This window comes from Hydra viridissima, unplaced genomic scaffold, assembly GCF_058129835.1.
Source record: "Hydra viridissima isolate aposymbiotic clone 2 unplaced genomic scaffold, HvirCarnegie_v1 scaffold_12, whole genome shotgun sequence".
Lineage (NCBI taxonomy): Eukaryota > Metazoa > Cnidaria > Hydrozoa > Anthoathecata > Hydridae > Hydra > Hydra viridissima.
In genome coordinates this window covers 7,089,859-7,114,996 of record NW_028324311.1, presented here as the reverse complement: position 1 = coordinate 7,114,996, position 25,138 = coordinate 7,089,859, and the positions used below count along the sequence as shown (strand labels likewise).

The following is a 25,138-nucleotide window of genomic DNA, read 5'->3' as shown; positions in this document are numbered from 1 at the left end:
TTGTAATTCGACCTCATTTCTTGAAAAATTTTCCTGTTTCAAATAAAACAGCCATAAAAGAACTTGATGCATAAATTTCCGGCAGAAGAAATTGACGCATAAATTTCCAGTGGTTTTCAAATCGGGAATATCTTAAATAATCAATGCATCTATCGTTACAGGCTCTTTTGAACTTTTGATTTTGTATCTTGGCGTGAGATGTCTCTTATCTTTATCCGAGAGTCCTTTGCATACGTTTCCCGAAAAAGAGCCTTTTAAAACGTTTCGCCTGAATTCTTCGACAAAGTTACCGGCTGGACGGTATCTTGCTACAATATACTGACAGGTTATGCCATCCTTAGTTGTTTGCGCTCGTCCTATACCAAGAAATTTAGTGTCTCCCCAAACAACTTGCGTGAAATGGGCTGACGTAGGGTCAAAGACCTCATTAAATTTATAATTAGGGTTGCAGACTTCTTGATACCTGAATTTTTTTTAAACAGATTTATTCCCAAAACGTACAAATAAATAAATTAAAAAAAAAACAACAAAAACAACGTTCAAAATATTAAAATAGAACATAAACAAGTAAAAATGATTAATAAAGGAAAATGCACCCACCACCTTGTATGCTCAAAACTTACCATAGCGTAGTAAAGAAGACACCACTAGGTTCAGCCTCTTGCGGTCCCAAGCACTTCATAGCTAAGTTTTCTCCGTCGTCAATATTAATTTCATGCTCTAGGACCCCTCTTTTTGCAATATTTTCTGCATAATTTTGCGCATCAGCCGCTAGCTTATCATCTATGATAAGCGGCTGCGAATGGTGAACAGCACGATAGCTATTATGGGCATCTAAAGCTTCCAATATAAAGACGGTGTCATCTAAACGAAGATAACTTTAGTTCAAGCATTAGCCTTAGTTTCTAAAAGTTTGTAAACTGAGCCATTAAACTTGAAAACTCGTTCCTAAATATGTTCCTAAAAGGTCTTTACATACGTTTTTATTTCTTTCCAGGTAATGTTTAATTTTTTTGTAACTCTTTTATTACACATTTTTCTTTAGAATTAATTCACCTTCTGTAATAACTGGTCCTGACACAAAGGAGCTGTTTTTCATTAAGAGGCACGCATTTTGGCTAAAGTCTCCTTTTACCACATTCGTCTTATACAAACCAGCCACGTTTCCTGCCTCTTTATACCTAGCTACAATGTAAGTACACACTTCATCTGACATTTTTGTAGTAAATCTTCCCATACCGAGGAGGGTGGTTGATTTCCAAACAACTTGCGTAAAATGTAAAACAGAGATAGGTGGAATATCATCGTTGAAAGAGTATCCTGGGGTACAAACCTCTGAATGCCTACAAATAAAAAACTACACGTTTATTAAGGTAACTCATGAAAATGTTAAATCGATGTTTAGAAAATGATCATATTCAAAAACATGCCTACCAGCTTCCCACAGCTTCTGCAGCTTCGTCGACAACTTGCGATGTTGGTGATCTACAATATACAGCTAAGTTTTCCCCGCATCCTTCTCTTTCTGATGGCGAAGCTGTAACAAGATTAGATTTCCCTTGTCTAGAAAGTTTCTCGGCATATTCCTCCGCTTTTTTTGTCATTTCCGGGTCAAGCTTTAAATCAGGAACACCGTGTATTCTACGTAACTGGTTATGTGCTGCCAAACCAGAACGAGCAAACGGAGAATAGTCAAAAACTTCATGAAAATCAGACTTTTGTGAGGCATCGCATGTTTTTAATTCTGGTAGTTTCAAACCGATATCTTGTACTAATTGCTTCGCAATCACAACTGCTTCATTTTCAGCAACACTTTGTCCTATTCTTCTTGCTTTCTTTTTTTCTATCAACTTATCCAACCCTCTAACTCCAACCGCTCTGATAACTTCATCTGCTGCTGCAACAGCCCCTTTCTCTGCGCCAATCTGAGCGCCTTCCAACGCACATTTCCACACTAAATCATTTTCACTTGTTGAATTATCTCCAGAACGCTTCGAGCATAGATCAGAATTAAGGTTTTCTGCTGTTTTCGTCTCCTCATCAAGATGTACGTTCCACATCTGGCCTTGTATTTTTGCGGTATTTTTTTCTGAGTTGTCTTTATCAGATAAATTATATTTTGTAGCGTTGGTATCTTTTCTTTGTACTGACATAACTGCTGCTTCCGCACCTGCTTTTGCACCAACTAATGCACCGATCTTTGCTGCACTTTCTACTGATGCGCTATCAGCACTAGATTCTTTAGAAGTGTCCTTTGGAATACATTCAGCTGTATTACCAGTTGCATTAGCTTTTTTAGTGCAGTCATTAGGCATTTTAAGTGCATTTTCTTTATCTTTATACTGTTCTTGGGTAATCAATTTTTCTTGCTTACTATCGGTTGTATCGACTTCCACTAAAGCACTAGCTTTGGAATATTTTGGACTGTTTTCTTTTAAGTCGGTATTCCATGACAATTCTTGACTTTGCATATTTTTAGATTTGGTTGGCATAAATGCACCATTTTTGACCAAAAAGCCGAAAGACGATTTCAGTTTCTTTTTCACTTCTTGTTCAATAAAATTCGCAGCGGCCATTGCACCTGAATACAAAGAGAGTTACAAAAAATTCTAAGTATAAATTTTTTTCAGATGAACGCAAATTTTGATTAAACTTGTAGTGCACATATTGGTACAATGTATGCTGTAGCACATATTCTTTTATCCGGGAGATTTATTCTAAAAATAGTAGACAACTGACGGCAACTGCAAAAATACACCTCAATAAAAGAAGTATTAAAAGACTTTAAGGAAAATTTATTTTGAGCAGTAAGTACCTATGGTTACCTGCTTTCGCACCAGCTTTTGCCCCTAAAATTGCACCAACTTTTTCTGGGTTATTCACGAAGTCTGATTGTTCGTCATCGTGCCGATCAAAATTGCTTGCTGTACGTTTTTCTGCAATTTGGGTGTGAGAACGTATTATTTGTCTTTTATTGTTGCTTAAAGCAGCGTTCAATGCTTCTTTTGGATTAGGAGTGACTTCCTTTCCTCCCTTTAGAGATTCAGCTATTTTTTTGCCTACATCATAGGCTGCATTGACAGCTGCTTCAATAGCTGCTGTCATTGCTTGTTTTAGTGTTTCTTTTTCATTTAGAAAATTCCCGTTTTCATCTTTGCTATCATTATTTGTTTGTCCAATTGATTGACTTTCAGCGGGATTCGGAGGAGAGCTTGGTTTCTTGGAGTTTAGATTGCTATCTTTGAAAACATCACTAATCAAGTTATCTAAATTCTTACACGTTTCTTTAGAATCGAATGATCCTTGTAGGACATTGTTGTTAAATTCCCCTAACACGTTTCCAGCAAGCTTATACCTAGCAACAATGTAGGTGCAAAGCATTCCATCCTTTTTCGATACAGATTTGCCAATACCAAGTTGAGTGCTTGTTTTCCAAACAACCTAAGTATGAAAAATAAGACTTTCAATATTATTGTTAAACATTTAAATTTAGTAAATATAAGAATACAAGAATAACAAGTTTTTTTATCAAGATTTAGTGATTTTAACAGGAGTATGAAATCAGTTTTTCCCCATATTCTAGTGTTTTTTGCTTTTTCTATGACTTCAAGAGAATCTGGATTTTTTTCTTACTGCACCAACATTAGTGAACTTGTCATGTTCTTGGGTCTTAAATATGTATATTCTGAATGGAGTTTATTCATAGACATACCCTCATTCATATAACACTGGGGTAAATAAAACATTTTGTTAAGGACAAAAGTATTTTTTCTATATTGTCCAAAAATCTTAGACACAAAAAGAAAAAATGAGTTGAAATTTAATAATTTGTCTCCAAATTATTAAAGACTCAAATGATAAAAAAATATTGGCTGAAATTGAGTTGATAAAAAATGGAATACTTTTTTCTTAAGACAAAAACCTTTTCAGTAATAAAAAATCTCAGATATGAGCATTGAAAACCTATTTTAATTCTACTCTAAATTGGGATGTTGCATGTTTCATAAAATGCATTTTTTGAAATCTCACTTAAAGTTCTTCGAACAAAATCTTGGAGCTTTTTTTGACAGTGAGAGCTTTTATAAAAATTAGGTGAGAGCTTTTATCAAGATTGTATGGAACAACATTTTCAAGTTTTCAAAAAATCTGGTAAAAAAACTTTGCATAGCAAAACACTTTGCGCAATAAAAAAAAAAAAAAAAATTAAAATGATATGAAATTAGTTTCAGCGAGAAAAATTATTTCAGTAATGTGTGTTTGTAACTTTAATGAAAAAAAAAAAAAGCTGTGAAATCATTAAAATTGAAACTATTTTTTCAAGGAAAAACAAACAACAAACTGAACAATCAAAATTTTTGAGTGGAGGTTGAATATTGGTTGTATCAGAATTTTAATAATTCAGTTTTGGTTTTTTACATCAGACTCCTCAAAAACATATGAACATTTATCTATATTCATTATCGTACATCTAAACTCAGATCATTTGGTTTACACTAGCTCAAGAATAAGAACACTTAAAAGTAGTTAAATTACTTAAAACTTTGACTTAAAAGTTTCAGATCACTAGTCAACAGGAAGTTTTTTAGTTTTAACAAATAAACTGATTGCTTTTTAGATTGCCAGACTGAGAGCTTTTTATTTCCAAATAAAAGAGCTGTTTAAAAATACAATATCCAACAAGCATTTATTTCTACTTAAAAAATTTATTAAATAAAAAAAAGAACATGTGAAAAAATGAAACACAAAAATATTGTTTAAATCACTTCTTTGGATTTATCAATCCTGTATCAATGTACAAACATGGTTAAGTAAAGATGATGCTGTATGTTGTTTAATGTTAAGCTGCAACTAATCAACTGATTTAATTTCTGCAGCATTCATTTAACTAACCACATCAATTAAATTGAATATAAAAAATTGCTGAATAAATTGATTAAATTTACACCAAAATATTAAAATTGATGGTAAAATTTCATTTGATGTTAAAATTGATGGTAAAATTTCATTTGATGTTTTAACATTACTAACAAGGTAGTAAAGTGTGCCAAAAAAAGAAAAAAAGAAAAAAAAAAAACATTAAAGTGTTAAAGAAATCAAAATTTGACTTATATACAAATATAAGTATGAAATTGACTTAAATTTTGTTAAGAAAATACATTTCCATTGTGGAGATACTTTTCAAGCAATTTGCAATTGGCTTTTTAAAATATTTAACTAAATTTTTTAATTTATTCAAAATTTATAATAAAAGACAAAATTTTTTAAAACCAATCTGGAAATTTTGTGATGCAACATTTGAAAAAACTAAAAAATTATATTATTAATAGTACAATAAACTCAATTTTATTTTGCCAAAATAACAAAACAACCCTTATGTATCTGTATAGGATATATGAAACTACCCTTATATATCTGTAATTATTCTCAGTTTTCAAACAGAAAATAGGATACACAAAAAAATACCTGTTAATAAAAGCATTTAGACTTACTTGAGTAAAGTGACCAGTCCCAGCACCACTATTCTGCTCAAAACTATACCCTGGTTTGCAAACTTCAGAATACCTATGATTTACAATAATTGACACAACAAATCAATTGCAATATTTAAGCAGCTAAAGGGTTAAATATGTTACAAAAAAAGAAATTATTTTTATGATAATGACAGTGGCCTCTTTACATGTTAAAGCAAAAAAGTGAACATTACATGTTAAAGCAAAAAACTTGCATGCTTTTGAAGAAATTTTGTTTATGAAGATTGGTATTGCACCTTTAAAAATTTATTAAAGAATCAGGTATTTTATATGGTAGTAACCATACAACACTAATGAACCATTTAAAGAAACACAACAAAGTTGGTTTTTTAACCATATTAACACCAATTGAAAAGATTTTAACTGTAAATGCTCTACAGAAACTTGGCTAAATGATTGTGAAGCAGTTAAGTTGATTGTGATAGATTCCCTAGATCTGGTAGACAATCGTTTAGAAGTGTGGTCTTAAATACACCATTCAGTTCTATTGCTTAACAACAGATATCTACCTCTATGTATTGTCTACAAAGGTTTACATCTGTATCCTGTTCTCTTTACCTGCTTTTTTTCTGGTTGAAAATGGTGTTCTCACATTCAGATGCTATTGTTGCTTTTAAAGCTAATGGTATTTATCAACTTAACTGTGTCAAAATATATGCAGAAAACTTATTGACTTCATAGCCTTTAACAATCCAATTTTTTTACTTTGACTGTCTATGAACAACTTTGGTACTTTGATACCACAACATCATTGTCATTTTATTTTTCTTCAATTAATTCTTAATCTGTATGCTGGGTGTTAATTTAGTTTATTTATTTTATAAGTAATCATTAAGCTATCACAAAAAACATTTTGAATTGACTTGTTTGTTTTCTTTATCATAAGGGTGTTTTTGACACCTGAAATGGATGTAAATAATCAGTATATCTTAATCAAAGTTGGATATCTTTGGAACACTAAGTGCATATTTTTTCTGTAACCGGCATCATTTTCGCAATTACAAATGTTAAAAACTTATAATATAACAAAAATTATGTATTCATTTAAATATTTAAGTTTTTTATTAGAATTTTGAATAGTGTTAGGAAATTTATTCTGTGCTATTGATTATACATCATCCATTTCTGATATAAACTTATTCCCATTCATACAAATTCTACATTATTACTTAAAAAAGGGTAACATTAACACATTCATAATTGCATTTGTGACTACAGGGTGGCGCAAACATTTCAACACACTTGTGTCTTGAAATAAAAACTCATGAAATTTTTTCAGAAACAATTAAATTTAATCCACTTCATAATCATAGTAAAAAAATTTCTTGAGTATGCTAATAACCTGTATCATAGCCATTGTTTGCTAACCAGTCCAAAACTCTAAAAAATAAACTTTTACACAAGCTTTGGATATTGAATATGTTCTCCCATTCATTTTTAATCATGGAAATTAGCTGGTCCTTTGTTTGAGCTCTAGGTTCTTTATATACTTTATTCTTTAAATTAGACCAGAAAAGTTCCACAGGATTTAGATCTGGAGAGTTTTCTAGCCAATCTGTTCAAACATTTGGGAGGTTCTTATTAATCCATGCCATTACAGTCTTTGATGTATGGCACTTTGCACCATCTTGTATCAAAATCACATTTTTAGGAACAGAGAGTAACTTTTCAATACAAATTTTTTGGTCAGTATTTGTGATGAATTGGTCAGTATTTTTTGAAATAAATATTCAGTATTTTTTGGTCAGTATACACATAATTTTAGGTCAGTATTTTAAACAAATCGTCAGTATTTCACTTTAGTTTTATCAGTATAAAAATTAAAATTGGACAGTATAGAAATAAAATTAGTCAGTATAAAAATAAAATTGGTCAGTAAAAACAGAAGTTGGTTAGTAAAAACTTTATTTATACAATTTTGAAAAATATTTGATCTCCAAATATTTAACAATATGAAAATGTGATCAGTCTCTTAGTAATGCTTTGGTAGCTCTTTTTTGGTCTCCCAAGTTTTCTTTTTTCACCAATAGGAACATCTTTTGCTGGCAGTGGGAGTTTACAATACTTCATTTGAATTACAAAACCAACAATATGTTTGCACATGAATTTCTTAAAGAAATCTGGACAACTACACACATTACATGACCAATTTTCTTCATTGATGATCATAGTTAAGGTCCAGACCTTAAAAGCTTTTTTTTTGAATTAATCAAAAGTCTTCCATTTCATTTCTTTGATGTAAACTATTTCTGTCTGAGTAGTTTTTATTTCATCGTTGGCATGTAAATAATATTCAGTTGCTTCACCTATTTCAGTTTATTGACCTACTGTAAGGGACCTAACTACCTGAGACCAAGCTGTCTGATGACCTAAAAACAGTTTACCTGCAATTGCATCTTTCTTATTCGGATATGTTTCACATCTTATCCACTCATGTTTTTGTTTCTGTTTCCTTGATTTCAATGATGCTTGCTCTTCTATTGTCTCAATTTCTTCTTCACTAGAGGAATTGTATTCTGGAACAAAGTTTTCCATTTTTTTAAACTTTCTTTATTCAGTGCTCAGATAGAAATGGCAGTCTTATTTGAATATTTTATCTAATTACTTTGGTCAAAGTTCATAATACTTTAGTTAAATTACAGGTCATTTTATTTAAGTTACAGATCATTAAATATTAGTTTAAAATACAGATCGTTTAAGTTAAAATACAGATCATTTTATTTAAAATACAGATCATTTTAATTAAATAACTGACCACTTGGTTAATTTACTGACCATTTAATTAAAAACTGATAACTAAATTAATTAACTGACAGTTAATATATAATACTGACCATTTAATAAAAATACTGACCATCTCAATAAAACACTGAAAACTAAAAATAAAAAAATACTGACCAACTCATTAAAAATACTGACCCATTAGATGTCACCCATAACTTTTTATTATTCATAGCTTCTTTACTAACTGGTAAAATAGATTTAATATAATAATCACTGTTTACAGAGACATTTTCATTAATGAAAAGAAGCTGAGTTTTTTATTGTGCAGAAACTTTAATGCCACCCTTTGGTTCCAAATTTTCTTAGAAAATGAGGCAAAACTGACATTTGAGGAGATTGAATCAATGAACACAAATTCCAGTAAACTTCACTCAACTTGAGTAATAATACTAATAAAGGTGAAGAGTAGTTGAGGAGTTAATACTAATAAAGGTGAAGAGTAGTTGAGGAGTTAATAAATTAGTAAGGAGATACAAAGAGAATTAACAAACCATTTAAGAATATTTTACTCAAATCAGAATGTGTCAAAGTTACTCTTTCGTTACTTTACATTATAAATACACAGTACATTTTTTAACCAATAAATAAAAATAGAAACTTACCAATTTTTTACTGCTTCAGCTGCAGTCATTTCAGTCTCGCCTGAATTGCACCCATATGCTAAATTTTCTCCTTCATCAATAAGCCCTGTAGAATGTCTTAATGTTTGAATACTTGCTAGATACTTTGCATATGCCTCTGCTTCATCTGACATTTGCTTACTAAGTGCCATATTTGGAACACTATGAATTTTGCGAAAAATATTATGCGTGTTAAGCCCCATTTGAACAAAAAAGTCTTTATCCACACTGCTTTCTTTAACTCCTGGACAAACACCAGCACATGGACCAACAGTAGGTATTGAAGAATTTGGGGAATTTGGAGAAGTTGGAGAATTTGATGAAGAATTAGAAGAAGAGTTAGGAGAAGTTGAATTGTCTTGATTAGAATCATTACTTCCTGTTGCACTGATAAGTAGATTATCTAAACTATCACATGTACTCTCTTTATTAAATGAACCAATTAAAACATTTTTTGTAAACTGTGTGAGCATGTTGCCTGCTGGTTTGTATCTACCAACAATGTATGTGCAAAGCATTCCATCCTTCTTTGATGTTGACTTACCCATACCAAGCTCTGTACTGTCTTTCCATACCACCTATAAGGGAATTTTAGTATGCTTGAAGAGTTTTATGATGAATTTTCTCACTAACTGTATTAAAAGAAAGATGTCTTTATTATATAAAAACAAAATAGTTTTATACCATAATCTACAAAGCTTATTTTTAATTCAATCATCTTCTAATCAAATATTCAGAGATAACAAAAAAAATAATTACTTGAGTAAAGTGGCCAGTAGCAGAACCACCATCTTTGTTAAAATCGTGCCCTGGTGAGCAAACCTCAGAATACCTATAAAAGTATACAATGAAATGATTGGTAAAACCAAAAATTTTGAAATCCATTTAAAGTATCGGAACTCATTTGCTTATAAATCTTATTAAAAAACTGGCAAATTGACCATTTTTTTCATGGAGACAATTGATTAATTGGTATATCATACTTTTTGTTTTAGTTAATCACTTAGCACACCCAATATCAACTCATTTAGCTCCTCAATTACATCCAGTAAATCAATCATATTTACTGCATGTTTAAATAATCTTTTAAATAGAACTAACCAATTTTTTACTGCTTCAGCTGCTGACATTTCTGTCCCAGCTGAATTGCACCCATATGCCAAGTTTTCCCCTTCATCTTTACGGTCAGTAGAGTGTTGCAACTCTTTGATGTCTGCCAAATGTTTGGCATACTTCTCTGCTTCTTCTGATAGCTTTGGATTTAGTTTCATTTCTGGAGCATCATGTATTTTACGCAAAATGTTATGTGCTTTGAGACCCTCTTGATCAAAAGAGTTCTGATTCTTGTCACTTTCTTTACTTTCAGACTTTTCATCAGTAACTGGAATGACAGCAGGTGAGTTTGACGCACTTGGATTACTTTGATCAGATGCAGTATCTTGTCCAGCACTGCTAAGTAAATTATCTAAACTATCACAGGTTTTCTTTTTATCAAAAGATCCTTTGAACACATTCTTTGTGAATTGGGTGAGCATGTTACCAGCTGGTTTGTATCTACCAACAATATATGTACAAAGCATTCCATCCTTCTTTGATGTTGCTTTACCCATACCAAGTTCTGTGCTGCCTTTCCATACCACCTAAAAGTGAATTTTACAGTGCTTAAATAGTTACTGTTTTTATATTGAATTTTTCCAATTACTTTTATTAAAAGAAACATGTCTTTATTTCATAAAACAAGAATACTCTTAAATCAAAAATTACAAATCATATTTTTTATTCAAATTTATTATGTTTCTAATCATTAAAATAAACCAAAACTAAATACTTGATAAGACATGGAGAACTTGCCTGAGTGAAATGGCCTGTAGCAGAACCACCATCTTTATCAAAATCATGGCCTGGTGAGCAAACTTCAGAATACCTACAAAATTAAATGAAAAAGATCAGCAAAATCAAAGTTTGATATCTGTTTGAAGCATTAGAGCTTATTTTCTTATCCAAATCAGCACTTTATACTCATGAATTGAAGCAAAATCAGCACTTTATACTCATGAATTGAAGCAAAATCAGCACTGTATACTAATTGAAGCAAAAAATTGGTCTACTAACTAGAACACCTAATTAAACTATTAAGTTATTACCCTTTCAGCCTGTTAATCACATCAACCACTTAGTCACATCTAGTAATTCAACAATATTTATTGCATATTAATATAATCTTTTAAATAGAACTAACCAATTTTTTACTGCTTCAGCTGCTGACATTTCTGTCCCAGCTGAATTGCACCCATATGCCAAGTTTTCCCCTTCATCTTTACGGTCAGTAGAGTGTTGCAACTCTTTGATGTCTGCCAAATGTTTGGCATACTTCTCTGCTTCTTCTGATAGCTTTGGATTTAGTTTCATTTCTGGAGCATCATGTATTTTACGCAAAATGTTATGTGCTTTGAGACCCTCTTGATCAAAAGAGTTCTGATTCTTGTCACTTTCTTTACTTTCAGACTTTTCATCAGTAACTGGAATGACAGCAGGTGAGTTTGACGCACTTGGATTACTTTGATCAGATGCAGTATCTTGTCCAGCACTGCTAAGTAAATTATCTAAACTATCACAGGTTTTCTCTTTATAAAAAGATCCTTTGAACACATTCTTTGTGAATTGGGTGAGCATGTTACCAGCTGGTTTGTATCTACCAACAATATATGTACAAAGCATTCCATCCTTCTTTGATGTTGCCTTACCCATACCAAGTTCTGTGCTGCCTTTCCATACCACCTAAAATTGAATTTTAGTGTACTTAAATACACTGGTTTCATTTGTCTAGTGGCACTCCAAATTTTTTTTATTTGTGGAACATTTTTATTGTTTTTTTTTTTTGTTGAATTAAAGCATGTTTTTACATCTTTTGATTGTCAACTTTTTATAATTCACTGGTGATATTTGGATATTAACTCAAAGTGCTCTGAGGAAAGGTACTAATGCAAAACCAGATAGGAAAAATTAAAGTGTATCATGAAAGAGTCTCCAAACAAGAAATTGCTAGAAGAATTGGAAAATAAGAATTTGATCATCACCTAATCTGATTCAAATTCCAGAAAATCATTATTTTATTCAAATAAAATTCAAACTGATGTTTCTACAGAAAATTTAAGATAAGTTTTGTATTTCAGTCTAAACATTTGTTGGAGAAAAATCCATAAGACCCTCATTTAACTTCACAAGAAGTTAATTGAATTTGCAAAAGACAAAGTATCAGATGATTGGAACAAATCTTTATCATATCATATATAATTATATAACTATATTATATATATATATATATATATATATATATATATATATATATATATATATATATATATATATATATATATATATATATATATATATATATATATATATATATTCTTTTTTTAATCATAATTAACAAAATTTTACTACAGATATTTGTTACAGAAGAAAAAAATGTCAATTTAGGTGCAAAATTTAATTTTGTAGGCTACCAATGTATTTTCTAAAAAGAAAATTGTTTAGAGTTCATTAATGGACAAAATTTCTTTTGCTCATCTGGAAAACAAATGTTATCATTTCCATCATGTAAAAATGACAAATCTTATCATTTCCATCATGTAAAAATGACAAATCTTATCATTTCCATCATGTAAAAATGACAAATCTTATCATTTCCATCATGTTAAAATGAACTCTAAAGAATTCAAGTATTAAATGGAAGTTTAGTCAAATAAAATAAAATCCAAATAAAAAGTATAGATCCAAGAAGTATATACTTCAAAAAGACAGTGCTAGTATCCATTAAAGAATTGACATTATGGACTGATTTAAATTAAAAAATTCATTCCATTTTGCTGTAGCCAGCCACAAGCCCAGTTTACAGCTCATTTAAAACATTTTGGGGATGTTCCTAAACAGAGCTTATACAATATACAGTGTTCATCTGTAAACAAGCTTGAAGTTGTGAAAGGCTTGTTTCTTTCCTGCAGTGAACAAAACATTGAATTGCATCTTCTTTCTATCAATAACTCTTTTACAAATTTTTTTGTTCAATTTATAGTCACTCATCATCCATCAAAATCCCTCTAATATCACCATTTGAAAAAAACACTCAAATTATATTAACAAAGATTTCTAGTTAAAGGCTATACATGGAAACTGTACAGCATCAATTTTTTCAACCACCATACACAATTTAATTGTGCAATTCAATTACAGGACTGGAATCAATACTCATTAAATATCTCATTTTCTAAGCAATTTAAAAAAGAGGGGGAATAAATAGATAATAAACTTACAGAAGATTGAAATATTTTCACAAATTTGAACATTTTTTACCATTTTCTAAATTTTTTAATGTTTCATTTATTTGTTTATTTATGTGATTTTATAGAAATGTAAAACACCTAAATTTTTTATCTTATTGATATATAAAACACCTAAATTCTATTAATTTTTTAAAGTTTGATAATGTAATTTTTTTTCTGAATGAGTTTATCTTTCGTTTTTATTCTTTAATTGTTTCTAATCATTTTGTTAAACTTTATTAATGAATAAGCATTAAAATACATAAAAGTTGATTGCTATTGCAGAAATAAGAGAGAGTGCTATATTGAGTTTTTCCTATTATTTTTTATAAAAGAAACATATCTTTATTACATAAAACTAAACTTCTTTTAAATCTTAAATGAAAAAATCTTATTTCTTATTCAACTTTATTGCATTTCTAATTAAAAGTAAAGTTAATTTTTCAATTAAATGTGAAAGTGAACTTACCTGAGTGAAGTGACCTGTAGCAGAACCACCATCTTTACTAAAATCATGTCCTGGTGAGCAAACTTCAGAATACCTATATAAGATTATACATGGAATAGGTTAGCAAAGTCAAGTTTGATATTCATTTGAAAGAGCAGAGCTTATTTCTGGTCAAATCTGTCAGCTAATTGACCTTTACTACTCATTAGGGAAGCAACAAATTGATATATCATGGGTTGGCATACAATACTATCTTATTATACATAATCAATTTTTAGGAGCTAATATTTTAAATCACTTTTGATTGAACACCAAAACTACACTTATCATAAATTAGTTAAACTACAAATCAGTTTTTAATTTCCTCAAGAATCAAATACATGTAATAATGTAGTGTTGCACATAGACCAATAATATGAACCCTAATGTATCAGGTTATCAATTAGCACACCCCAACAAACAATTAACCCTTATAAACACTTTCAACCTATCAACCACATAAACCTCTTAGTCACACCTAAAAAATCAAAAATATTTATTACATGTTCATCAAACATTTTAAAATGGAACTAACCAATTTTTTACTGCTTCAGCTGCTGACATTTCTGTCCCAGCTGAATTGCACCCATATGCCAAGTTTTCCCCTTCATCTTTACGGTCAGTAGAGTGTTGCAACTCTTTGATGTCTGCCAAATGTTTGGCATACTTCTCTGCTTCTTCTGATAGCTTTGGATTTAGTTTCATTTCTGGAGCATCATGTATTTTACGCAAAATGTTATGTGCTTTGAGACCCTCTTGATCAAAAGAGTTCTGATTCTTGTCACTTTCTTTACTTTCAGACTTTTCATCAGTAACTGGAATGACAGCAGGTGAGTTTGACGCACTTGGATTACTTTGATCAGATGCAGTATCTTGTGCAGCACTGCTAAGTACATTATCTAAATTATCACAGGTTTTCTTTTTATCAAAAGATCCTTTGAACACATTCTTTGTGAATTGGGTGAGCATGTTACCAGCTGGTTTGTATCTACCAACAATATATGTACAAAGCATTCCATCCTTCTTTGATGTTGCCTTACCCATACCAAGTTCTGTGCTGCCTTTCCATACCACCTAAAAGTGAATTTTACTGTACCTAAATAGTTACTGTTTTTATATTAAAATTCCCTATCAATAATTATGGGTCAACAATTAATGACTATTTATCTTTATTTTGTTTGTTTTTTTCTTGTTTTTTTTTTTTTTTTAAAAACAAAAAAAAAACCTATAAGAAAATATGTAAAAGTAAACTTGCCTGAGTGAAATGGCCTGTACCAGAACCACCATCCTTACTAAAATCATGACCTGGTGAGCAAACTTCAGAATACCTTTGAATTAAGATGAAATACACCTGATAAGATATGCTTTTAATCAAGTAATTTATTAAAACTTTTTATATTTAATATTAATTTAAAATTTAAAACTAATATCTTTCTGCTAAGTATTCTTTCAGCAAAAAAAATTTTCTTTTTAAAAACCACAAAAAGATATTATTCCTGCACTAGCCTCAACACACATCTGAGTTTTTAGATGCAAGATAATAATTAATAAAAATCATTTCTAAAAATATTATTCAGCTTCAAAAAATTATATTTACAGCTATTAAGAAAGGGAAAAAACCATCAAACAATGTTGCTTGATTTACAAATCATAAAAATCTAGTGCAATTATAATAAATGTTACTTATATAAAATTTTTTCTTTTTCTAAAGTAACAACACAACTATAAATAATCAAAAAATTGCTTAAGAAAGTTAAAACAAAGAGATAAGTCAAATGTATTAATGGTTAGTAAGATTAAAAATCTAAATTAAGCTATAAATCAGTTCATCATTGAATTCTTTATGATGGTTGACTTTTGTACTTAAAGAAAGTTAATTACCCTGGGCCTGCTAATGGCATTAGCATGTGTACTAAAACAAAATTAAAACTTTCAAACTGAAATATAAAAAAAAAGATTCTTTACATTAAGTATTTAATACTTAAGAGAATTGAATAAAAATGTTAAAAATACATTCAGAATATTCAAAACACAACAGTATTTAAAAGTTATTAATCTAGATAATGAACTCAAATCTATAACTTTAGCACTATTAAAAAATGCTCATAAACCAAAAAAATACTCACCAATTTTTTACTGCTTCAGCTGCAGACATTTCTGTACCAACTGAATTGCATCCATATGCTAAATTTTCTCCCTCCCCATTACGGTCTGTAGAGTGTTTTAAATCTTGAATGCTTGCTAAATACTTGGCATATTTCTCTGCTTCCTTTGACATTTTCGCATTTAACTTCATGTCTGGAGCGTTATGTATTTTACGGAAAATATTGTGTGCTTTAAGACCATCTTGATCAAATTGAATAGACTTGTCTTCATTTTTTGGTGAAAGCTTAGAAGTATCTTCTACATTAGTTTTATATTCATCTTGAGTATACAAACTATCTACAAAATTTTCTTTTTCAACCTTCTTATTTACAGAGCTATATTCTGCAGTATTTTTGATACTACTTTCACTTTTATTGAAATCTGTTTGTTGTAATTTGCTTACAGTTGTAAATAAATTACTTGGTTTGTTCAACTTTTTTTTGGTGTAATGCTTTAAGTTTACATTCAATGCAGCCTTTCTTCCTGCAATTTCTCCTGCTTTTTCAGCTGCATCAGCTGCAGCATCAAACACTGAGTTAAAAAGCTGTGTAATGTTTTCTTTGGAAAACTTATTACTGAATATTGAGGGTAGCCCCTCTAAATTATCATTTTGACTATCATCAAAATAGTAGTGATTGGCAGGTGCAGAGACATGGGCTGCATTGTTCATAGATGCCATTTCTTTTGTTGTATAAAAGGTGGTATTATTTTTAATAGATCCAACTTGGATTTTTTTCCCAACTTTGGCACCTGCTTTTGCACCAGCAATTGCTCCCACTTTTGCCCCAAGAGCTAGAGCTTTTGCAATAGTTTTTGCAATGTCTGATATTTTGCTTTGTTGTAGTTTTTTCTCTACTTTAGAATTTACATATGCTAAACCATCTTCAGAAAATTTTACATGGCTTCTTACATCAACATTATTGAAACTATGACACATTTTTTTGGCATTAAAACTCCCTTTTTTTACATTTACCTTAAACATATTCTTTAAGTTACCAGCAGGACGATAACGTGCAACAATGTAAGTACATTTTTTACCATCATGATTAGTAAATGTATGCGAACCTATACCAAGATATTTAGTATTTTTCCAAACTAATTGTGTAAAATGGGGCACTTTGTATTTATCATTTTCACTAAAGAAGTCATATCCTTGTTGGCAAAGTTCATTGTACCTGAAAGAAAATAAATAAACCCATTACATTTTAAATTTAAATCTAATACTATTTTGAAATTTTTATACAAATACTAAGAAACAATAATATACAATACTAAACTAATTTTAAATATAACAAGAATCTTAACAATAATTTGCAACAAATCCCAGTCAACCCTGCAACCAATGAAAATTAAAATTTAAATATTGTATCAGAAATTAAAAATTAAAAAAGCTCTAAAAATGATATTGAAAACAGCTTCTAAATAAATATTTTTTAAATTCAAAATTATCTAAATGTTTTCCAGAACAGCAGGTAATGTTCAGATCTCAGGAAACATAAAATCAAAAATAGTAGTTTCATTTTATTTTTGGTAATTAACATGTAATACCAATTAGCTTTTACCATAAAAAAAAGCAAACTGAGTTGTTTTATGTTTTACCATAAAAAAGAACTGAAGCTTTTTTACTGCTACCAGTTACAATAATGTAAATAAAACCTGATACTTTTATAATAACAACAACAATTTTATAGTAGTAACAGTAATAACTTATTATGATGAAATAAATAGGGGATTTTATACTTTTATTATTAACAATTGTAAAATTTTTAATTTTACCAAAAAAAAATGTATAGAAGTCATATAATATTATCAATACTTATAACTGAAAAATTTTAGTCAAATCATATAGAAAACAACTCACCATTTTTCAGAAGCTTTTTTACTACTATCAGAATTTTTTTCACATGAGAATGCAAGATTTTCACCATCAGAGCTATTGGACTTACGCAACATCCCTTCTTTGGCAAGTTCTAAAGCATACTTTGCTGCTTCTTTTGACATTTCCTGGCTGAGCTGAAGTGGTTTTGATAAATGTCTTTTCCGAAATACATTATGAACTTGCAAGGTTTCTTTCTGATCTTGAACTGTCAGTTAGATAAAAATAAGCATTACAAACAAGTTACATCACTGACTTGTAAACAAAATTCAGTGCACTGAAAAATTTTTATAACTCAAATATTGATAATACATATTAAGATTTTTGTACCCTCTGCATTTTATTTTTTTTTTCTTATAATTGTAAAAACCTTTTTAGATTACAGGTAAAGAAATAATTCAATTTTGAAAAATCATTAGTTTCATCTTCAAAATTTATTCTTATGCAGGGTTAAAACCACACATACAAAAAAATTAAGACCTTTAGACAACTTGAAATAGAAGCTTATATATATATATATATATATATATATATATATATATATATATATATATATATATATATATATATATATATATATATATATATAATGTAAGATCTAGAGAATGAGAGAATAATAATCTCTGGAAGCTAAGTTACAGGTGATGTAAATTTAAGCTCTCATAAAATAAAAAAAATCCTGTTAAACTTCATCATTTACAAAGAACAATTTTTTGAATTAATACTTTTTATAGATAAGAAAAAAAAGAGCTTTTAGGTGAAAATTTTTTTTTTTTTTAATAAGACTTCAGTTTTATTAGTTATAGAAAATTTTAATTTAAGAATTTGGTCATATATATCAGAACAATAAAATTAAATATATATACTTTTTTTTCCAGTTTGCTTTGCATTTTACGATTTTGGGCGAAAATAATTTCGATTCCTAGTGTATTTTTAATTTTTTGTAATATATATATAAACATTCAACAAGCCTTAAACAACTCAACTTTTTCTTTTCCAATTTTAATTTCGCGCATTATTTACATCAGTAATTGCCGTCTCCGAAAAATAAAATCTGTAATTACCAAAATCTATGACGTATTATATTGAAAAATTAAAACGTTTTTTGACACTGGTAAACAAAAATGTAATTTCTTTTTTTTGCTGACTGTTTATTCAAAGTAACTAAGAGTCGTTGATTTTAAAAACGTTTTTTAAAAGCACAGTTGGTTCATTTCATACAAAGTGGCAGCCAAAAATATTTTTGTCTGGTTTATTATTTTTGGTAGTAGACCCGATAAATGGCACAATTGCGGCTGATCGAAATAAGTTAAAAATGCTTAAACATTAAAATATGTAAAAACCTTGTAATTTAAAATTTTATTGTTTCTACATTTTGTTGGATTTTTAATGAAATATGAATCAGATATCTGCTTTTAATTTTTTTTTCTATAAATTCTCGTTTTCAAATTTTTGCTTTCATGCGTTCAATAACACGACGGAGCTGCGTGTAGATATTTTTTGTGGCGCCTATTACTATGCTTTTTAAAATTTGTTTCTTTTATGAAAATTAAAAAAATTGTTTTGCTGATTTTTTTTATAACTAGACCAATAAATTTTACTATATCCTGATTTCTTTGGTTGTATTCTGTATTCTTTCTTCTGCATTTAAAAGTTTTTTAAATTGAATTTAATAATACAATTTGCAAATTGTTATTTACTCCTATCAATTAGATCCGAAAAGTCTTTATATGTTCGTTCACGTTTCCAAATTTGTGCTAAATCCTACCTGTATCTCTAACTCGTTCTGAATTTGCGTTAAATTCGTTATTTGCGTTATTTCGTTCTGAATTTGAAATAATTTTGGCTTTTAGCTTTTTATTTTTCAAAATATTAATTCTTAAGGTTATATAATAGCATGCCTTTTCTACGTTCTTCTTTGTTTTATACTTTAAAGTTAAAAATTTCAAAAGTGGCTCATTTTGTAAACATTTTTTAAACCTTTAACTTTAAAAAGTGAAATGGTGTCACATTAAAATGATTTAACATTTATTTTACACATGTATCTAAGCAAGTACAATCGATAATCAGGTAAATAAATTAGCTTTAAATTTTATAAAAATATGCTGATATTTCAGTTCAGTTGAATCTTACTCAGGTGTAACAAATTTCATAAAAAATGCTTCACAAGTTCTTATTTTTGTAAGTTGGTGCCAGCAGCCCGCGTAAGAATTTTTTAGGGAACACTCTGCAGGGTAAGATTGCACCCATGTATAAGTCGCACCCATTAAAAAAAAATTTGTTTAGAATTTAGAATTTATCAAATAATTGATTGCATGTGCTATTCAAAACTTGTGTTATTATTTTTGTTGCTTATTTTAACGAAATTAGAAAATCTGTATGCTTTCATGTAAAATAATTACATTGGTGCGACTAAAGGAACCGGTTTCCCAAGTCGTACAACCAATAGCCTAAGTAATACCTAAAAATTCAATTAAGCAACAACAGTTATGGCGTATTTTTTTTATTAATCTGTTAACATGAAACAGTTATTTAACTAGTAGAAACTCCAGATGCAAGTTTTTTGTTCTTTTATCAACTCATGATTTGCAATTTATAGATTGCATCATGTATTGACGATGTTCTCCGCAAAGAAAACAAAACCAATAGATTTTCTTCTTCTTACTCTTCAATGCCGATTCCTTTTTACTAATCACTGGGTTTCTTTTCTTGGTCTCATTTTTTATTCTGCGTTGACGTTTTTTCTACAGACGAGGTAAAGCGTACGGAACGCTTTTTTTTGTTTGTTTACTATTAGAATAGGAGATATAGTTGCTGTTTATTTAGTTTAGCCTCTGCTTTTCATCAGGATTTTTCTGTTCCTGTAGGAAGTTCTACTTGATTTTTTTTTTATGTTTAACGAATGAGTGAGTAAAGAGACAAAATATGATCAAAGTTATACCTGTTGCTTGCCCAAAAATACTCTTAGACTTAAAACCAATTTGAGTAATATCTATTCGAACTGATTTTGAATATGCATTTCCAAACAGTTCTAACACAATAGTTTATTTTATTCTGTTTCCAGGATTTGTTCTTAACCAAAAAGATGAGGCTTCGTTATAATTGGTTTTAAGAGATCCAAAGGTTGAAGACGATAGATGTTATGAGCAGGAAAGGATAATATTACAATGCCACACCTACACTCTAGCTCTATAGATTTAATATTTTTTGTATGATTAAGTGAAACCATCCAAAACAAGAAGTATTTGTTTATTATTGTTCTTCTCAACTTTTAAGTACTAACAACTTTTGATGAAATGAAAAATTTTTTTGGTTTCAATCGTTGAACAAAAAGATTGAAACAAAAAAATTGTTTTTTTTCGTTCTCCATATTTTCAGTGATACTCTTAGACCTTCCAAATTTGACTTCTTTAATCCTGTAAAATGACGCATTAGCGTTTAGGGATGTCAATTTGTTCCATGAGTTTCGTTGAATCCAATGACTTCATTCGATCATTTGATTAACTCATCATATCTTCTTGTTTCCATCTGTAATAACTTTGCCTTGAAAGCTATGATGTAACTATAGCCTAAAAATAAGAATGTTAGCAGCGTCAGCTGAGAGTAGATAAAAGCTAAAAGTATTTTCTTAAACCGTACTTCTACGAGTAAACATAGCCTAATGTTGAATAAAATGAATACGATTAAAATGATACTGAATATATATTTTATAAAGAACATAATTTTCTCAATAAATGAGTTGCAAGATTAAATACTAAAAGGTATGCAGAAAATTACAAATAAAATTAATGTAACCTTACTTGCGGTGAAGATTGGTTTATAACAGACAGCAATACTCTAAGGAACTTTGTGACACTTGACGTAGATTGAGTTTTGATTGTTTGTGCCAATGTTTTCATAGTTCCTTCAAAATTTAAGTGTTACGACTTAAGCAAGGGTACGGCTTGAGCAACCTTACTCTTCTACTTAATTCCAAAATATTTAACTTTGAGAAATATATTACAAACAGCTTTAAAAAGTTTCAATTTGTTATTTTTTTAAACTAGAAATCTAACATTTGAGTAAAAAAAATTATTGGAGCTTTCCAGGAGATATTTTTAAAAAAATTTAGTGAACAATTAATACAAAGAAAATCTTACGAGAAAGAATCGAGACATTATAAAATGAAAGCTTCGGATTTTCAAAAAAATTTTCACTAAATTACAATTAAAAAAAAAAATTATTTGCAATTTCTTATCTAAATTTTTTAAATTTTAAAATGTGTTGATTTCAGCTATAAAATCTGTAAGAAATCATATGCGCATGATAAAATGGTCAATATTTTTCTTGGTTAAAAAATAAGATTTAAAAAATATCCATGTTTTTTGTCTGTATGGGTGAGCCAAGTATAAGACAAATATTTTGAATACTTTTATTCAAAAAGTTTGTTATCAATTTGGCTGGTCAGATTGCTGATTATTCTAGAAAAGAACGTAAAAAATTATCTTTCTTCCCCCTCATCTTTCCCTCTAATGAAGCAATCTAAAATCAGCAATAGTTCTTAAACCTTAGTTAACACAAAATGTGTTGCCTATTGTTTTTTATTGATGTTTTGCCACGATTTTTTAAAGTAGTTAAAGCAACGGTTTGAGAATTACAATCAGTAATAATTATCGTCATCAAAATACAACAACATACAACAAAATACAGCAAAATACAACAAAATAAAACAAAACACAACAAAATACAACAAAATAAAATAATCCATAAAAAAAGTCTTTTCGATTAGAAATTCATTCATTTTTCTCCGACTTTTACAAACTTCATGTCAATTTTTATTAAAATAATAAACTTTACCAGTCTTAATATAAAAATCAATTAGGATGAACTGAAGCTAGTTATATGATACTCGGGGGTTGGAGTCTACACTCCCACTTTTTTTGGAGGAGAGGTCACAATAGCTTTTGACTTTAGCAATGTTGTGTATTATTTTTTACTATAAAATATTCAATAATAATAGAAGATAAACACTTTTGGCGCGAATAAAATCTATTTAACCCTTCAATTATGCAATCAGTTTATAGCTCAACAACAAGGAATAAAAAGTCGTTAAAAAGGTAATTTAAAAAAGTTTAAACTTAAACAATTGTTATGGAAAATTGAGTTAGTGTTCTCATTTGATTCTGGTTTCAAAACAAAATTATTTCCCAAATATTAGAAAAAAACAAAAATTTTCAATTTTTTGGTTATTTTTATACCACCTATTGTTGTAGGCTTGCGAAAGAGTGAAAAAAAAATTATGCACAAAAATAGAGATTTATATTAGAACAACATTATTATTAACATGAAACTATAACAAGATTATAATATTATTAGTAATCTTAAAGTATTTTTAGTTACAAATTTTTAAATGATTTATAAAAAAATTTTTATATTATTATCTTATTTCCATTTCATATTAATAATAATGTTGTTCTAATATAAATCTCTATTTTTGCGCATAAAACTTAAGCTTTTGATCGCGTGACACAATGAATCGCTTAGTTAAGCTAGGTGGACAAAAGTCAATTCAAAGAATCGACTGATTGATGATATTTTCACAATTACAACCTCCCTCATTGCTAACAACTTGAGATATTAAAACAAACATTCCAGAGCGATGAATCATAGCAGTTAAAATAAAATGTCATCTAAAAATTTTCGTTATTTTACAGTACTTTCAATACTATTTAACAAAATTTTAAGAAAAAAAATCATCTTGTCGTAGTGATGGATTGTCGTTGTAATGGATTGTCGTTGTAATGGATTGTCGTTGTAATGGACTGTCGCTGTGATAGATTTTACTTTAGAGGGTAATACTTTTTAAATTTCATTAATTATTTTATTAAAAAAAAATGAAACAATGTGTGTTAGAATACGTTTTGAAAAAACAACGTTAAAACTGTACTATCTTAATTTGTTTTTAATTTTTCAACATATACTACTTTTTCTATCTACATGTATCCAAGCAAATTTTTTGATATTTTATCGCAAAAGTTTACAGCTTCATTGTTGTAAAACAGCAATGGTATATAATTTATCAATCCCCAATTTTTTGTAATTTAATTTTTTTCAGATCGTGTGCTCTTTTTTTTTCTTTCAGATCGTGTGCTCAAAAACGAATACGTTTGAAGAATGATGGAAACATAAGCAAAAAGGAAGAAATTTTCGTTTTTTCCCTTCTATCCTTATAATACTTCTTTTAAAAAAATTTTTAAAGAATTGTATTAATGATAGATGGGAAAATAATCCTTTGACTAACACATGTTATCAACAAAAATGTGACATATGCGGTGCGACTCTCAAAACGACAAAATGGCGAATTAAAAGATTAAGTTGTTAAGAAAGAAAATTACGGTTTTGACCCTCTTTGCATGCACGGATTTATTTTTTTTAAATGCTTATAACACATTAGCCATTGTTTGGATATAAAAAAGTGGCAAGTTAAAAGTGATTAAGATAAATCTAGTGTGCAACAAGATTTAAAAGAAATTAAGCAAAAGTTTAAAATCCATGTGGGGATTCTTGTTGACCAAAACCTGGTTTTGGGAATATAAATAATGGGAGCACAATTCCCAGGGTTTTTTTTTTTTTTATCAAACCGGAGTTAAATGGTGAGATTAAAGAATTAGTTATTAATCTCATTAAAAATTTCAGTATTTTGTTAAGAACGCTATCCTCTGGCTATGATATTCACTTTATCGAAATTGAAAATCTTTATTCTGAAACCAAACTCGAAATCTATATCTATATCCGTGGTACTATATCTCTGTTACTGTACACAAAATTCTTGTAAATACTTCCGAAGTTGTTAAAATATGCATTCTCCCGATCGGACAACTCTTAGAATAGTCTCAAAAAACCCCCAATAAAGATTCATAGACCATAACAGAATATAGATTTTTTTAATACGCTTTAGGTAACATCCAATCTTGTCATCAACTCACGTAGAGAAGTGCCAAGTAACCGAGAACCGGGAAGTTACTGTTGGGAATTCTTAATTTAATTGTCCTGCCTTTAATCACATTCATAGTAATCAAGTTGTTGAACAAAATATTAAGGTCCACCTAGCTTGTTGTAGGTGATTTACAGTGTGCTGGTGCAAAGGGTTTAATCCGTTAGCTAAAACCTTAGTAAACTTCAATTGATTACGAATAAACGCTACAAAATTTTTTGTTTATTCATCGTAACGCATTATAACTTCAATTTTTTAACTAACCTTGACAAGCCATAGTTTTCCATAAAAAAGCTATTAATAGATAACGGTTGATAACCATATTTGCTTTTTAAAAAATGGTATAATATGGTTCCATTATTGTTTCCGTGCTTAAAGAAAATTTCCTGCATATCTATTT

At 29.2% G+C, this 25,138-nt stretch overlaps 1 protein-coding gene and 1 long non-coding RNA gene across 8 annotated transcripts; both read right to left on the bottom strand.

The window, feature by feature from the left end:
* On the bottom strand, positions 1 to 25,138 carry LOC145194058 (uncharacterized). Of its 7 annotated transcripts, none has more exons than XM_090068812.1 (17): positions 25,003 to 25,138; positions 17,751 to 17,973; positions 15,871 to 17,064; positions 15,000 to 15,072; positions 14,280 to 14,818; positions 13,727 to 13,799; positions 11,175 to 11,713; positions 10,787 to 10,859; positions 10,037 to 10,575; positions 9,695 to 9,767; positions 8,918 to 9,513; positions 5,490 to 5,562; positions 2,826 to 3,441; positions 1,435 to 2,581; positions 1,057 to 1,343; positions 624 to 864; positions 1 to 463 (listed from the first exon to the last, which is right to left on the bottom strand). In XM_090068812.1, the coding sequence occupies exons 1-17, from the start codon at positions 25,058 to 25,060 to the stop codon at positions 133 to 135; spliced, it is 6,675 nt and encodes a 2,224-aa protein (XP_089924938.1). In that variant the 5' UTR covers positions 25,061 to 25,138; the 3' UTR covers positions 1 to 132. The 7 variants fall into 7 exon arrangements, with proteins under 7 accessions (XP_089924938.1, XP_089924939.1, XP_089924942.1 ...); XM_090068813.1 differs by lacking the exon at positions 25,003 to 25,138 and adding an exon at positions 18,632 to 18,831; XM_090068816.1 differs by lacking the exons at positions 10,787 to 10,859; positions 11,175 to 11,713.
* On the bottom strand, positions 18,696 to 21,677 carry LOC149881024 (uncharacterized). The gene is made up of 2 exons (XR_016445645.1): positions 21,566 to 21,677; positions 18,696 to 21,334 (listed from the first exon to the last, which is right to left on the bottom strand). It is a non-coding gene; the product is annotated as an uncharacterized LOC149881024 (long non-coding RNA).

Excerpts from the sequence above, each read along its gene's own strand:
- LOC145194058 (XM_090068812.1), bottom strand. The coding sequence starts at position 25,060 with ATGGTTATCAACCGTTATCTATTAATAGCTTTTTTATGGAAAACTATG. Across the intron at positions 11,714-13,726 it reads CTACAGGTCACTTCACTCAG|GTGGTATGGAAAGGCAGCAC; the intron begins GTAAGTTCACTT and ends ATTCAATTTTAG. Across the intron at positions 1,344-1,434 it reads GCAGAAGCTGTGGGAAGCTG|GCATTCAGAGGTTTGTACCC; the intron begins GTAGGCATGTTT and ends TTTTATTTGTAG.